The following is a 16,837-nucleotide window of genomic DNA, read 5'->3' on the forward strand; positions in this document are numbered from 1 at the left end:
TTTAACATGGGGTGCTGGGCCCCTGGAAAGCCCCAGAATCAGAAATGTTGCTTCCAGTTATGCTTGCCTCCTTCTCTCCTACCTGCTTGAGATTATGAAAGTATTTGAGAAACTGCAGCCAGAACTCACATTCTTAATAATCATGGACTAAAGATACTGCAGCAGTGACAATGAGTGCTTCAACAGTTATTTGCCAAAGCTAGATGATAAATAAAAATTACTTCTGAAATATATTGGAGATAAAGAAGGAAAATAATAGGATGTTTCATAATGTTACCAGTTGTTAATGAGTGAAAGGAGTAAAAATGGGAAGAGGTAGGTAGGAACAGGTAGGAAAATATATCTGATCCACACTCTCTAAAGCTTGTGTAAATTAAGGGCATCGTGGGATATAAAAGTTCTATATTTAATGAATAATATAAACAGATTGAGAGCCATCATAGATATATTTGAGAAGCAGCACAAGATCCCATTTAGGGGCTATCTCATTTCCTGCAATCTAACTGTGCTGGAGTTTCTTTTTTGAAGAGTACGAGATTCACTCAGCAATACCTATACCTGTGTTTACTGGTTCCTACTCTGAATGAGTCAAAAATAAAGGTGGTCAAAATGCACATTAATGCCTCGAAAACCAAATTATGTCAATAAATTAACCAAACATCCATTGCCAGTCTATACTTGTGCATTTCAAAACTTGGTTAATGGCAGAAGACAGTATGGTGAGTTCTCACCTAGCCCTGACCTTACGACAATAAGTGCATAGCCTTTGATCTGCAAGAAGCTGGACCTTTTCGCTAAATATGGTGGCAGAGAACCTTGCTCCTTTAGGAGCAAGAATCCCTCAGGACTCCCCTTACTGGAACCTGCACAGCAAGAGGAGTAAAGATTTGCCGTTCTCTGCCCATATTTCTAGATCTCCCAAATACGTACACTTAAATATGCACAAGTTTGCAGATTTAACTGCCAGAAATGTTTCAATATGAACATAATCAGAGCATGGGGCTGGGAGACATTCATTTACTATGAGAAAGGAGCCATAAGGAGAAAACACTGCACATATTCCTATTGCATATTATGAGATTTACCAAGGAGAACTTACTCTCACATTCAGATACTGCAAAATACAGTTAAAGGTCATATGGGCAGCATATAATTTATAATGCCAGCATAGAATACTTAACTCTGTCCCTTTGTATTTAAGACAATAGTCATTGCTAAATTTTATTAGTTGGCTTCTGGCACAACAGAATTGTACTTCCAAATTCTGCAGTTTTAAAAAGGAAGTTATATGAAGCTGCAGTTACTGGCACAAAATTAATGGATAATACACAGAGAAGAATATAGAATTCATTAGATTTAATATGGATTACAGATTAGATATTAGTAGGAAACATTTGGATTTTTATATTTCTGGGAGATGAATTAAGGTGAAGCAACACACTGGTAATACTTATGAAGCATACAGTTATTGGTTTTATATCTGTATGGATAGGAACATAAAATTATTAGGAAAGTTATTTGTGTTCCGAACTTAAGGTTAGTTTCAATAGAGATAACACAGCTGTTTAATGCATAAAGTAGATGTGTAATTGCTAGTCAAAATGACTCTCACATACCCACACTATTACTGCCAGAGTTGAATATTACCTTACTATAATTTCATACACATCCTGCAACATTCTTTTTTCATAGCCCACAACTAAATGTTCCCTGTTGAGAAGATGTGGTGTTTTGTTGTTACTCTCTTCAGTTATCTATTGTTCTCTGGCCTTCAGCGAGGGATACCTTTAGCAACAGCAGAGTTTGCCCTCTGATTAGGCATCTGAACAGTTACTAGCGTGAAGCTGATATTCTTTAAAAGAATCAGGTATTGCTCCACAGAAAAGCACCACTGATGGATGGAACCTGGCCAATGGAATTAAAAATGTATTTTTAGGGATTATACTATCTTTTGCATGGGTGTGATCTAATAGCATTATCAGAGAAAATTCAAAATCTTACATATTAAGCAACGTAAATCATTCTCCAATCAAATGACGCAATTTTTAAAGAAAACCTTATTGTGGTATCTGTTTCCAATAGTCAATTTATTGTCTTGCTTGTAATTCTTTGTTTTCATTGTCTTATCTCTCTGTGAAAAAAAGATGTTTGGTAGAAAAGTTTAAGCAAAACTATGAGTTCTCTTGGGAGGATGACAAAATCCATTTCAATTTTCAGAGTATACCTAACCGATGTGTTTGTGATACCAGTAGAGAGAAAGGAGTTTTGCTACAGCACCGCAGAAGCATCATGTCCCTGCCTGAAGAAGCCCTGACCCTGCTGGGAAGACAGGTGACAGCCCCTGGGAGCACATACAGTAGAGACACCCAAAGCATCATATTCAGATTCACAGCAGCCAGAGCCTTCCCCCAGACAACACCCTGTTCACCATGGGGCTTGTTGGGCTGAGATGAGCATGAGGAGAGCTGACACAGCATCTGCCAGTGGACACAAAGGACTTTGCCAGTTGTGTAATCTTCTTGAAGTTTATCTGACACACACACAAATTATTCCAGGTGAAGGAAGACACAGAGGACTGCAATCAAGAGTAGCTCAAAACCAACAAAAGCCATTGATTATAATGCCATTACACAGTACATAGCCATCCAAAATGGCAGTAGTCACCGAACAAGAGAAAAGAAAATCTTTTACCAGCTTAACAGGCTTATTTTATATTCTGTATGATGCAAAGATCCTAAGGTTACCAAAGCACACCGTCACTTTTTCTGTAAAACACACTTCACAGTCAGCAGCCTCAACCCTCGGCTGAAAAAAACAGGAGCATTTCACAAATCTCACTGGAGCACAATGTGATAGGGTGCCAACTGGTTCTCTCACACACATGTATTTTCAGAGTCAAATCTTATTTGGTCCTCCATCAGCTGCTCTTTCACAGAATCACAGAATCTTCAAAGTTGGAAGGGACCTCTAGAGATCATCTAGTCCAACTCCCCTGCTAGAGCAGGATTGCCTGGAGCACGTTACTCAGGGCTGCATCCAGGCGAGTCTTGAAAATCTCCAGAGAAGGGGACTCCACAACCTCCCCGGGCAGTGTAAACTATTGCAGTTACCCTCAGTTCCCTTTGACATGAGAGAAACTACCCTCCATGACTCCAGCAATGTCCACACATGAGAGAGATGAGCAGGATTCAGGAGGTGCACGTCGGCAGGGTCTGACTGAGTACACAGAGCTCCTAGAATACTCTCTCTACCTCTCTGAAAAAGTGCAGTTATTTCTCTAACACTGTACCTTTGGAAACACTTTTTTTTTTTTTTTGTTATGCAGTACATGCCAACCGGGTAGCAAATCTGGATACTGCATCTAATTCCTGTCCTCTTGCACAGGCGTGTAACTTCAAAGCACGTCACATGGAGCCTGTGAAAACTGTTGTTTGCAAGAGATAGGAAACGCAGTGTAGGAGCACAAAAGATTCTGCTTCTCTGTTTATAGCTGGAGGCAGACATGAAAATTGTGTGCAATCCTTAAAAGACTGCTCTAAGGAGATTTCAGGTCCCACTTCCACAGGGATGATGAGGTGCTTTTAACAGCTCACCTTCTAAGCGGCTCCCCTCGTTTGTTCTCTGGCTGTCTCCAAGTGGAGCAGCACAGGTGCCTAGTGCAGTCTGAGCTGCCCGAAGGGATGAGCGCACACGACACAGGAGCTATGTGAGAGCCCTGCCCTCTGGAGCTCCAGCTGAAGGCAGGCAGGAGACCTGGGAAAGCTGCAGGCTGTGCAAGCTGCCTACGGCACAACAGCAGGAGAGAGACTTCAATCAGGGAGAGCACCCACTCCTGCAAAGAGTGTAATACATTGTGCGTCCTTTTCCAAGCCCAAAAATACCTTCATGTCTATGACAGCTCCCAACTTTCTCCTTTTCTCCTAATTATAGAGACTGAAGACTGTATCTCCATAGCTCCCAGGTTTGTAACACCACACAAAACAGCTACTGCCATCATGCTGGTACCCAGCTCTCTGCCCTTCAGAACCAGCTGTACCAAAGGGAGCCAGAAGGGATGGTATTTCCGACAATATGAACTTACATGGAGCCAGAAGGGATGGTACTTCTGACAGTATGAACTTACATTTTGTCATTAATTTTCAAAATGAGTGAAGCTTTATTTCCGCCCAAGAGCAAAACTAAGGAACAGGGAGAGATTTAGGGAACAGCGAGAATTCAGTAACTCCCCTCAGCCCTCAAAAATAACCTATTGGAAAATAATTTTAAATATGGCAAGTAGAACAGTTTTGCCAATGGGTTGATGAGAAAAAATACAGCTAAAACAGTTAAACCTGCTGTCTGAAGTTAATTTTACTGAGTCTTGTCACATATTGCTAGAAAGCATGTCATCTGATGGCATTTATAAACAAACAAAATTTTAAAAATTAAAAGAACCTTACAAGTTCATTCTGCAGCAGAAGAGAGAGATAATTTTAATATTTCAGCAGATAACCAGCCTGCTTAACTCTGAAAAGTCAATGCATATTTTAAAAAATTCACTTCACATCTGTTCATTGTGTACAGGCCTGGAGGCAACCACCAGCCAGAAAACTTTGATCATCCAGCAGAAGCTAGTTGGTGTCTGAAGAGCAGAAGAGGATTGTCTTCATTGCTTTCCTCTCAAACATGTTACAAAAATAAGAACTTCGGTAAAAGTTTGTATGGAAAAAAACATGTTGCAGTTGCAATGCTATTCAAATGCTCTTGAAGCAATAGGACAAACTGGCTGAAGTATTCAGTATTTACAACCACGCAGTTCTCTTCAAAGCTTCTACGGCCTGTCACTCCATTGAGGGGGTGGTGTTAAATAGAGTCAAAGAAAAGAAAGAGTATAAGGAAAAAATGTTCAGCTATTTGCCCAGAAAATGTAAACCAAGTTTTTGCTTATTTTTAACGTAAGGTCACAAATACTATTTATATACATTGAAGAGGAAAATCAAATAGCCCTGCTTGTACCACTTCAGTAGTCACAAGTTCCTATTTGTGGCAAGTTTCTGTATAACCTTCTTGAGCTCCAAATTCATGGTTACAGACCCATTTGCAACCAGTCATTAGATGATTGTACATTTCCAATTTTCACATTCACCAGTTTCATCAATCACGTCCCTTGCAATCCCAGACAAACTCATCACTAAGTAACACTTAACCACATACTGCCTCTTTCAACAAATAAGCTGCTAATCATCAAATACTGAACATGAACTATGGTATACAATATCCCTTAGCAAGGATTTGAGGATTATCTCATCTAATTAGATATAAGCGTGTTTTCTAATCTGTGGGTTTAAGCCAAAGCCCAATAAAAAATTTACATTGACTTACACTGAGTTTTGGATCAAGCACTGGGAGAACTTGATTTTGCAATTCAAAGAGAAAGAGACCTTAAAAAAGAAGTGTAACTAAATGATGAAGGAAGAAAAGTGGTTAACTGAGTTAAATCACCTGGCACAGAAATGGACTGGACATCCCATATCCCTGCTAGGATAGAGTCTTGAGAAAGACACTGATGAGACTTTCTGGATTTCTTTGATGCCATCCAAGTGTAACAATCCAGCTGACTGATAGTTTTCAGACTCCTAAAAGCAGTGGAGATTCTAGCAGACATACTAGAACATGTTTTATTGTTTATTTGTATAACTGCTGCCATGTGCAAACACTTTCCAAACAAGGCGGAAGATAAATTATCAAAATGGAAGTACAGCGATTGAAAAGTGTTAAAGATTTGACTCAAGAATTCTGCACTGAAATTGCATAAGCCTTGTCCCTACCCAATCTGGAACTGTGTATTATATAACTGTCAATTAATATTTGTTAGTTGCATTTTTATTTTGCTTTTAAATCATTCTACCAATGAAGTGTTCACTTCAGCTCTTGGGAAGTTATTCCATTGACTAACCGGAATCACTGTTAGCATGCTTTGAAGTTTATACTCCTCTATCTCATTACTTAAGGATAAGAAATCATTCTGACACTTTGTCTCACCAGAAAAAATTCTCTCCTCCTGTGTGTATTCACATCCTTCAAATACTACAGAGTAGTTGTCATCTCCCCTCTCAGAGGTCTCCTTTTCCCTGCCAGCTATGAAGCTTTATTTCTGTTGCAGTGTTCTTCCAGGTGCGTAACCCTTTCATCTCAGACCATTCATAGATCTTGCTTCCCTTTTAAATTTTCTCCAGACTGCAACCTCTTCTTAGCGATGAGATGCCCAAATCCGAACAAGGGCTATGTACTGGCACTATACAAAGAAAAGCCATTTTCTTTGGTCATCTGCAGTGGGGTGTCTCTGCTCTCTTGCCCTAAGTCACGCTGGTTTTGTGCAGGGAAAGACGGATCAGTAGGGAAACAAAAGTTAATTTCACAGATCATATCCATATGCGACTATTCAAGAAACTGGAGATAACCAAAAACGTGAAGTAAGGCTAATAAATACTACTGCATGCTTTTTGATAATTTGCTGGGTTGCACAAGAGCTAGTTATTCCAAGGACTATTTAAAAATTGTTCAATTATACATGAAATGAATTATCACCACATTTCCACGAGAGAAAACGTATTCATGTTCAATTGAGCCTGAACCAGTGGTGGAACAGGTGAGAATAAACTGCTGGATACCCTGACTGAAGGTTCAAAATGGCATTTTAATGAATTAAGTACAGATTCATTTGTATATGAAATCACCACAATGGCCTATTTGGGTCCCACTCAAGTTATATTTCAGCAATAACCGCACGCTACTGGATTGCTTGTTCATTACCAGTCATGTCTGTGCTGGCCCGGGACCAAATTAGTGTCCTTCCATGATACAGCTATCTGTTGCTGATAGGAATGGCTATTTAAATGCAATTAGTAATTGCTATTATATCTGACTATAAAACACAAGCACTTCCCTTCTCATTTCATTTTGCAGTCCATCATTATTTGCTTGTTACAGTATCTGTAAAGTGTTAATTTGTTGAGTTGTTCAAAGAGCGTTAAAAGAGCTAGCTCACACAGCGTGATTCTTCCCATTTGAACACTTGTGCAGAATGGAGCCGTATCAACTGAGCTCTGTTGTAAAACTGGTGTAAAGGGATCAGGGTCAGTGAGTACAACATGCTCGCTTACATCTAGTACACATGCACGCAGAAACCTCTGCTCCAATAATTATCACGTTGCCAGTCTGGCAGGACTGAGTTGAAAACCCAAAGCTGGGGAATGGCAGCTCCACTGAAGCTATCCTTGAGGATTTTGTCTACTATCTCTCATTAACTTGATGATGAAACACAGTACTGTAAGACGTGTGCAGATAAAGCTCAAATCTGCACTATCAGCTGTACAAAGTGTCCTACAATAAAGTGCATTGTTGATGAACACTACAACAGCGATTGCTGGAGCATGCAAAATCCGTTATCTTAATGCTCCTGAGCTGCAGATTAAATTACTCTAATAAAATGCAAGAAGTTTTCCTACATTCACAGACTGCGCATCCCTGATTCCATCTATTTTATGTAGTTCCCTGGAATAACGAAGAAAATTGTCAGGAATTCAACCTACTAAAAATGTCAGCTACAGAAAACCCCCAAAGGTGAAAGTAATTGCCAGATGCTCCAAGTCCTCATTATATCTGCACTGACAGTGTTTCGGTGCTCTTACTGGCAACTGCATTGCTTTTCCATGTTGCCAAAGCACTCTGGCTAGTGTCAAAGAGCACGCACCTAAGGCCAGGTCCTCAGCTGGTATAATATGGCATTGCTCCAATGGCTTTAGCGTCTGTTAGCGAAGGCTCTGGTCCATATGATTTGGCTGCCAACATCATGGAAAAATTCTTTTGTTCCCAAGCAGCTCATGTTTTTAATAGCTAATTAGGAACTGTTTCACATTCAACAAAATCTCTATTGACCACTCTCCTACAATTAGATCATTCAAGGGTATTTCTTAGGCTTATTCCTCTTTTTGAATGGGATCATTTCTTTTCCTCTTTTGCTTCCCAGTTCTTTGTGGATTGTTGTCTCCTCTAAACATTATCTCAGTGTCTCTTGGAGCTCTCCCATTCATTTTGGGACATTTCCCAGTCCTCTGATTCTGTTTCAGCCGTCACTCATGTCCTCATTTTCCTTCCTTATTTCCCCTTCTGCTCTCATGTTTACACAGGTAAAACAGCACAACAGTTCTTCATCCACTTCTAATATAGTTAATACTAAATTAACACGGAAAGATTTGGTTTTGCCTTTAGAGATTCCAAAGGCAGCACCAGACTTCTGAGGCTTTCTGTTGTCTTTGTACCATGTTCTCCCTGAGGAGAAGAAAAAGCAAGAAACAGAAGACTAGTAGATGCAGCAGTGGAAAGCAAAAGTGATTGAAATCTCTTAATTAAAAAAAAATAATAATTTAGGTTTAGGCCCTGATGAAATAACCATTAAACAGATTGCTCATTGGGCATATAGTTCAATTTTGCATTGAATTCTTAGGCCTAATGAACAGACAGGGTTGTGTGAATCCCAGAAAGCTTAGTACGAGCTCATAAACCAGGATAAAATCTCCAGTACTAATACTAGTTACTGTACAAGAATTATATTGTGAACTGGTTTTTAGCTTTCCTTATCTCTTCATGAAAAGTTTTCACTGATATTTCTTCTGAGTAAAATAATCTAACTCATGCTGGAGAGGTGGGCCTATGCCAACCTCACAAAGTTGAACAAGACCAAGTGCAAGGTCCTCCATCTGGGTTGGGGCAATCCCAAGCACCGATATAGGCTGGGCAGTCACTGGCTTGAGAGCCGCCCTGAAGAAAAGGACCTGGGGGTGCTGGTAGATGAGAGGCTCAACATGAGCCATCAGTGTGCACTCGCAGCCCAGAAAGCCAATCGTATCCTGGGCTGCATCAGGAGAAGTGTGGCCAGCAGGTTGAGGGAGGTGATTCTCCCCCTCTGCTCCACTCGTGAGACCCCACCTGGAGTACTGCGTCCAATTCTGGAGCCCCTACTACAAGAGAGATATGGACGTGCTGGAGCGTGTCCCGAGAAGGGCCACGAGGATGATCAGAGGGCTAGACCACCTCTCCTATGAGGACAGACTGAGGGAGTTGGGGTTGTTCAGTCCGGAGAAAAGAAGGCTCCGAGGAGACCTTATAGTGGCCCACCAGTATCTTAAGGGGGCCTACAAGAAAGCTGATGAGGGACTTTTTAGGATGTCGGGTAATGGTAGAACTAGAGGGAATGGATTAAAACTAGAGATGGGTCAGTTCAGATTGGATGTTAGGAAGAAGTTCTTCACCATGAGGGTGGCGAGACACTGGAACAGGTTGCCCAGAGAGGTGGTGGAAGCCCCATCCCTGGAAGTTTTGAAGGCCAGGCTGGATGGGGCTCTGAGCAACCTGATCTAGCGGGAGATGACCCTGCCCATGGCAGGGGAGTTGGAACTAGATGATCTTTAAGGTCGCTTACAACTCTGACAATTCTATGATTCTATGCTATAAATGCAAAGGCAAGACCTATAAACAAAAGATACCTGGGATCGCAGTTCTCTTCACACACAGGTTTTTTTACACAGATGAAAAACTGCAGATAGATACATCCATTTGACCAAGAAAAGAATGAGTTGCTGGCTCCATCCAAACCTCATTTTCATTTTTACTCCAATAATTAAGTAACAATTTAAAGAAAATATCTGATACACAGCATATTCTTTAGGCTCATCTTCTATACCACAATACTATAATCTAACACTTTCCCTTTTCTCCTCTTTACTTAAAAGCAATAATAGTCTACCTTTGACCAAAAAAACCCAGATTTTGCATTCCATTAGGACTATCTATGTGAGTCCACAACTCTAAAAAAAGTGAAAAAAAAGTAACAGAGACCTAGCAACACTTAAAATGTAAGTAGTGTTTTTTGCCAAGTCTGAATGCCCTTTAAAAATCCTACTTGAATTTTTTCTTGCTTGGTTTTATAAATGGGAATAAATAGAAAAACCAGAAATAAATTATTTTCCAAAGGTCATGCAGAAAGAAAGACTGGATTAGCCCGTGGTTTAAGCACCAGATTAGATCTGAAAACATGGTGGCTCTGCCATTAACCCTCTTGTGCAACCTTGCACCAGTCATTTAATATAATTTTGTTTTCTACAGGTAGGATTAAAAAAACCAACAATACCAGCATGTAAGATCTGGGAGGAACTGCAACCATATGACAGAGAAGCAGAAGTGCCAAGAACAAAACTCATGCTTTTGACTCATGCCCATCTATTTTATGGACAAGACTCCCTCCTTGGATAAGCATAAGCATGGAGTTCAAAATACAGGATGCCTCCAGAAACACTAGCACATTGCGACAGCGCATTAAGAGGGAAGCCTATTAAATAAAACAAGCAACAATTTCTGAAAGAGAAATTCATACAGCCTTGCACTTTTCTAAACAGTTTTCTTATGTTCTTGTAGTCATTAAAATGTATAAAAATGATTATTTCCAAAACAGCATTACCATGAATTATCACCACCCCTGTTGCCTAGCAACTGGAGTAATTTTTGAATAGTGAGCTACATAAACCAGTATGTGGAGTTTGTGCAAATGGGTATTCATCTGAGGGTTTAAAACACATTCATCTTGGAAATCAGAGGCAGATAATGCAGCGCTAATGTAAAGCTGAAATGCTCTTAAAAAAAATAAAATGGCACTAACAATTACTGCAGCTTAGCAAAACTCTCCTCCTGTAGCAGATCTGAGCCCTGTCAAACTTGGTCAAGGCTGGAGTTGACTGCCTTGCTCTTCCCTGGGTTTGCAAGTGCCCCTTTCCAATTTTTATGAAGATATTTGACATTCCTGCAGAGAAAATAATTTTTGCCCAGTTTTTTGAGGGATTTGCTCATAAGTCGAGAGCAAAAGAAGCAGGTGACATTAAATGGCAATGTATTTAAGTCAAATTAAAAATTCTATTTTTATATAACATACTGAGCTAGAAGAACTCACTGGTTCATACCACGACAGAATGATGTGCTTAGTAAGGTTCAAAATAGGTCTGGACATTAACAGTGACAAAGATATAACTCACTGAGATATTAGAGAGAGAGTATAAATGAAAGAGAGACTATACATGAAAGATACAAACTCCCAGAAATGGCAGCCTGGTCACTCATTATCTGCATGTGGTTGCCCATTATAGGCATTCTTACCCCTTCTTCAGACCCACGTGGAATTTAACTTGAATGCAGGACAAGATCCCAAACCATATCAAACTGTATTTTTTGATGTCTGAGAATTTCTACATTGCTTTCTTACAAATTTACTAGACAAGTTCCTGCTAAAGCCAGTGTCAATTTCTGTTACTATTCCCAAAATTTGGAGGCAGAGCAGGTGGGTTTGTCCTGAGGGAGAAAGATTCGAACTTAATGGCTTCCAAGACTTGGCCTTACGGGTAAGAAAAAAAAAAAAAAAAAGCAAAATGTGCTGAACACCAGCATGTGTTTTTCATGGAGACTACAGGCAGAGAGGCAGATTCATCCCTGGCATAAACACAGAGCCCACTGAAGGCAATGCAGTAGCATCTGCTTATACCAGCTATGAATCTGAACAAGCTTTTCCCTACAACTACTACCTGTGGAGATAAAGCTGGATACAGCACTGAAGGGAGTTTAAGAGCCTGCAGCCTCTCAGAGTTTAGAGAACTACATTTCTGCTGTAACAGAAAACCTCATGTCTATGAAATTGTGAGTTTCCGGGCTCCCAGGAAGCAATGCAGTGCCTACTGACAGGCTGCCGTAAAATACTTAATAGTTGTTTAAAAGCTCAGATAAAGAAAAGACGCTCCATTTTGTGAGCTGCTCTATGGAAATTTGCTGAGATCAGACACACAATGCGCAGTGCTGTCACATAAGAAAACACTTCCGTTGTTTTCCTTTGGTTCCACTCAAAAAAGGCAGTTAACAAAATTTTAATTTTCTCCTTAACAATGAAAGAGAACACCCCTAAGAAAGGGAAATTCTCTCAGATAGATAGGCTGGCTGTTGCTTTAAACAAGAGGTACTACTGAACACATAACACATCAGTCTATGGGATGATCAGCCTCTTCTACAATGCAGCACACGCACTCCCCCCTCCTTCCTCTCTTCTCCACCGAGGAGCAGCACACACCTGTACTGCCGCACCACTGAGGAAACAGTGTTTGCACTCACCCAGCCACCAAGTCTCTTATTTCCATTGCTCATGAACAGATCACATTTGGGAAAAAATGCCTTCTGCACTCTTCTCAGCAAGAAGCGGACAACAGTTGCTCCAAAATCTGCCAATACGTTATTCAAGTTATATTTTAAAAGCCCTCCATAGAAACAGCGATGTTGCCTCTGATTTATAGATGACAAACCACTTCTCTATGCTTCTACTCTATACTATCTGCTCTTATAGGAGCGAATTCAAGAGGAGATGCTGTCCTGAAGAGAGCTCTTATCTTCTTTCTGCAGCACAGAAACATTGATGAGCGAGTGTGCTGGCACCTCTGGCTGTGTAAGTTCAGGAGTGCAACAGCTGGGAATCACAGCAGAAAGAGACTGGTAGTGCAGCAAGTAGAAGACGTGTTTGGTAACACTCTTCTCCCAGTCAGGCATTGCCAGGAAAGGCACCTGTTGTACTTGGTAAGTATTCCTTGTATGTTTAGTTCTAGCCTAGGGAGCATCATTAACACCATTTTTTCTATTCCTACATTTGGCCTTCCCTTCAATCCCTAAAATCCAACAGGAAGGAAGACAGGTTTTTGAAAGGCACAGTCTGAGCTACACTTTGTGAAGCAGAGTTCAAACTATTTTCACACTATGACTAGGTGCTTGATCCACAAAACATTTAATGAATGTTTATATGTACAAATTTGGTTGGCCCTTAACTGAATTCCAGTCTGACTGAGCTTCAGGAACAGGAATATTTCCAGAGAGCATGTTTTAAGCCCAGACTGCCAAAGAATTTTGGAAAATAAATGTTAAAAGAAAAATAAAATTATAACTAAACTCAATGAATCTTTATTTTCCAAAATGAAGTAAACCAAAGAAGTAAAACTTGTCAATACCTTGCAATCTTGAATGAACGTGAGAAAATAATCACATTTGCAGCCTTTAAAATGATAAAGAGAGTAAAATGTATGGACTGAAATATGCTCTGTGAATGACTTGTTTCATTTTTCCTGTCATCCTGGTGTTCCTAACTCCAGATTCTCATATACATGTCCTTCATGAACGGTGACATTCAGTAGCAGTTTGATTACAAAGTGCTACTGTAAGCCATTCCTGTGATGCTAGTTGCTACTCCCTAGGCTTCGGGCTAGAGAAAAGCAATACCATCCACAAAATCAGAAACTTTTCAACAAGAAGTCTGTAAGACTGCCTGGGTTGGGTAATGAATCCAAACTTGCTTTCAGACCTGCACATATGACAAATGGGGTGAGAAAACAGTGAAGAGAAATGAGTACAAAACATACCCACTAGGTGAGCAATTACTCTAATTTCCTAGAAGCTAACTGCAGTAGCAAAGGCCACTTGCCTAGGGTGACAAATAGGGCCTACTTCTTTTTTGCAAGTGAAAGGCTGACACTGAGATTCAAATCACGCAACACTAAAATGCAAAGTAACCTTGGATCACAGAAAGAATCTCATGACAAACATGCATGCTGGCAGGGGGGTTGGAACTAGATGATCTTTAAGGTCCTTTCCAACTCTAACCATGCTATGATTCTATGATTGTGCCGTATATTTTCAAGAAACTAAATTCCACACAATGGACAACAAAATAATTTTCTCTATAGTGCTGCATTATGGCAGCAACATTTGTCTCTGTGGAGCAAACATGAATCTGTCTCTCAGATGCTTTGAAACATTAAAAAAAAAATCTTTGAACAGTCCCAAAAAACACACTCATAATGTGCTGAAATCCAAGCCTTAAAATCTTTAAGACACCTGAATCCTATTTCAGCAGGCTTCTTCCTTTGCAACCTGAATGTCAAATACAGTGTAATACCAGATGCAACTACCAGATGTAAGGTGAGATCAGGTGTTACTGGACCCTAGGCAGGTTTTGCTGTACCTCAAGAGGGCTGCACTGACCCCAGCAGCCTGTCTCCTGCTTAGCCCACGTCTGCCTCAGTCCCAGACAAACCCACTGCTTGCAAGCATCCTCTCATTAGGTGCAACACAGAATACCACTTACTTGTACGGGATGTGTTTGCTTCCATTGACAAGGGCAAGGATGACGTTCCCCAGTGCTGACAATGAGAGACAGAGGCCAGAGCTTCCCTCCCGGTTTTTGCTGAGCACTTTCACACAGCTACCCAGGTCAATAAGGTGCAAGCGGCTGCGACCTCCAGACACTGCCATAAACAAAGCAAGCAAACAGTTAGCATGTGCCTCCAAAACAGCTTCCCAGGAAACCAAAAAACTCAGCACGATTTGCAAAGAGGAAACAATCCAGAAACGCTTCCTAATTCAAGTTAGCAGCAACAAACTGTAGGGGTCCTGTTAACTCACTGTCAGCCTTTATTGCTGTGCATTGCTGTCCGCTCTGGACTTGCTTAAAAATTGCCGAGGCTTTCAATACTCACCCGCTCCTGCAGGTTTAACTCTGTGGGAGTCACCACTCTGCTGCTTTTTTTTTTTTTTAAATACATCTCTATTAACCTGTACCTGAGTTGGCTCTGTTTCTGTCTCTGTCATTACTGTTCCTCTGTCCGACAAACTATAGGCTGGGAATTGCTGCTTCCTGAGCAGTGATCCTGTGTTAGCTTCTCTTATCTTTCCCATCTTTAATACTGGATCTTTAGAAGAACCTGTGGTGTCTGTGTGATGCTCAACTTTGCTTTAAGTCTATATACTTTACATTATCATTGGGGCTAAGAAAAGGTTTGCCATGCCATGGATGATGCATTGTGGACAAGCTGCTCTGTTCTGAAAAAAGTTTCTGTAAAACAGACAAGGGTTCCCTATGTTTTTTTCTTGTTTTATTTATATTTAAATACTATATTTAAAGTGAAAAGATGCTACCACTGAAACACCAAGATTAACTGACATTTGCTCTCTTTAAAAACATATGGCTCCTTATGAACCCAGGGTGGAGACTATGTAGACTTCTCAGAAGTGCTTCTAATTCTCTGCTATCTCAAGATAATTTCCTAGCTATGTATTTTTGCATCCGATCTTTGACCACTCCTCCCTATTCTCAAGAGCTAGTTTAGAAGCAATCTGTAGAAAAAGGCAGTTTTATTTCTAGGATCTTAACTCAAAAGTTAAGAGCACTATTTGAGGATGCAACATAACTTAAACAGGATTGGAAATTCGCATCTGAGTTTATCTCTAAGCAAATAAATTCACAGCCATTTTGACACAGAACCTCAACTTTTGCACCTAGTAAAACAATGTAGTAGCATGTGGGGAAACAAGTTCACAAGCAAAGATGGTGATGGGAGCAACTAAACGATGGGGACTTTGTAAAGGAGGTTTCCAGATACATGTCATTGCTTTGGAAATGTCTCATCAATCACAGAATCATAGAATGGTTCGAGTTGGAAGGGACCTTAAAGATCACCTAGTTCCAACCCCCCTGCCCTGGGCAGGGACACCTCCCACTAGACCAGGCTGCTCAAAGCCCCATCCAGCCTGGTCTTGAACACTTCCAGGGAAGGGGCATCTACAGCTTCTCTGGGCAACCTGTTCCAGTGTCTCACCACCCTCACAGTAAAGAATTTTTTCCTAATACCTAATCTAAATCTACCCTCTTTCAGTTTAAAACCACTACCCCTCATCCCACCACTACACTCCCTGATGAAGAGTCCTTCCCCATCTTTCCTGTAGGCCCCCTTTAGGTACTGGAAGGCTGCTATAAGGTCTCCCTGGAGCCTTCTTTTCTCCAGGCTGAACAACCCCAACTCTCTCAGCCTGTCCTCATAGCACAGGTGCTCCAGCCCTCTGGTCATCTTTGTGGCTCTCCACTGGACCTGCTCCAACAGGTCCATGTCCTTCTTATGCTGGGGGACTCAGAGCTGGATGCAGCACTCCAGGTGGGGTTTCACCAGAGCGGAGTAGAGGGGCAGAATCACCTCCTTCGACCTCCTGGCCATGCTTCTTTTGACGCAGCTCAGGATGCAGTTGGCCGCCTGGGCTGCGAGCACACATTGTCGGCTCAATTTGAGCTTCTGAGCTTCTCAGCACAAGCATGTTTTTTCAATGACCCTGCATTCAGTAGCTGTGGTACCATGCCATGATATACAGACATATAGGTACCATGCCATGGTATACAGACATGTAGGTACCATAGGAGGCAGAAGGAAATAAATTTACACAACATTTTACAGATTTGCTCATAGAAAGAAAGTCAACTATGAAAAATTTATATAAATGTAGAAAACATACAGCTACTAAGGGTATTTATAACCATTAGCTGTAACTTAAAACATCTTAACCTAAACTGAAAAAATAAGGAGAGAGATATTTATTTTGCAAGCACTTCAAAATGCAAGGCTCATTGCTTAGTCCTACTACCCAGTGCCTTGACTGACACAAAACTTCCTATAAAAATATAAAGCCTTTCTGTAGAATGTGTTATATATAATTATATAATTCTGTTTCAGTTGTAGGTAATAGCTAATTGAAATGAACAACAATAAAACTATGAGTAGATTTTTATCCATAGATGTTTCACCGCTGTGCTCTCAGTGGTGGGAAGCGGTGGGATACATCTCATGGGGAAGTATTCACATGCATTATGGGCTCCTGCACTCACTGCGGAAAGTCAGGCTTTCCTGGGGAACCATCCAGGCAGCTGCACCTTCACCTCCTCTGAACTGCTCATGGAGGA

General features: G+C 40.8%; 1 protein-coding gene across 2 annotated transcripts in view; it reads right to left on the minus strand.

Moving 5' to 3' along the window:
* Nucleotides 1-16,837, minus strand: part of KIF26B (kinesin family member 26B) — a 303,146-nt gene that overhangs the window by 45,394 nt on the left and 240,915 nt on the right. For both annotated transcript variants that reach the window (XM_074579953.1, XM_074579954.1), the window contains one exon: nt 14,198-14,357. In XM_074579953.1, the coding sequence (XP_074436054.1) occupies nt 14,198-14,357 (160 nt within the window). The remainder of the gene's footprint in view (nt 1-14,197; nt 14,358-16,837) is intronic.

This window comes from Larus michahellis, chromosome 3 (genome assembly GCF_964199755.1).
Source record: "Larus michahellis chromosome 3, bLarMic1.1, whole genome shotgun sequence".
Lineage (NCBI taxonomy): Eukaryota > Metazoa > Chordata > Aves > Charadriiformes > Laridae > Larus > Larus michahellis.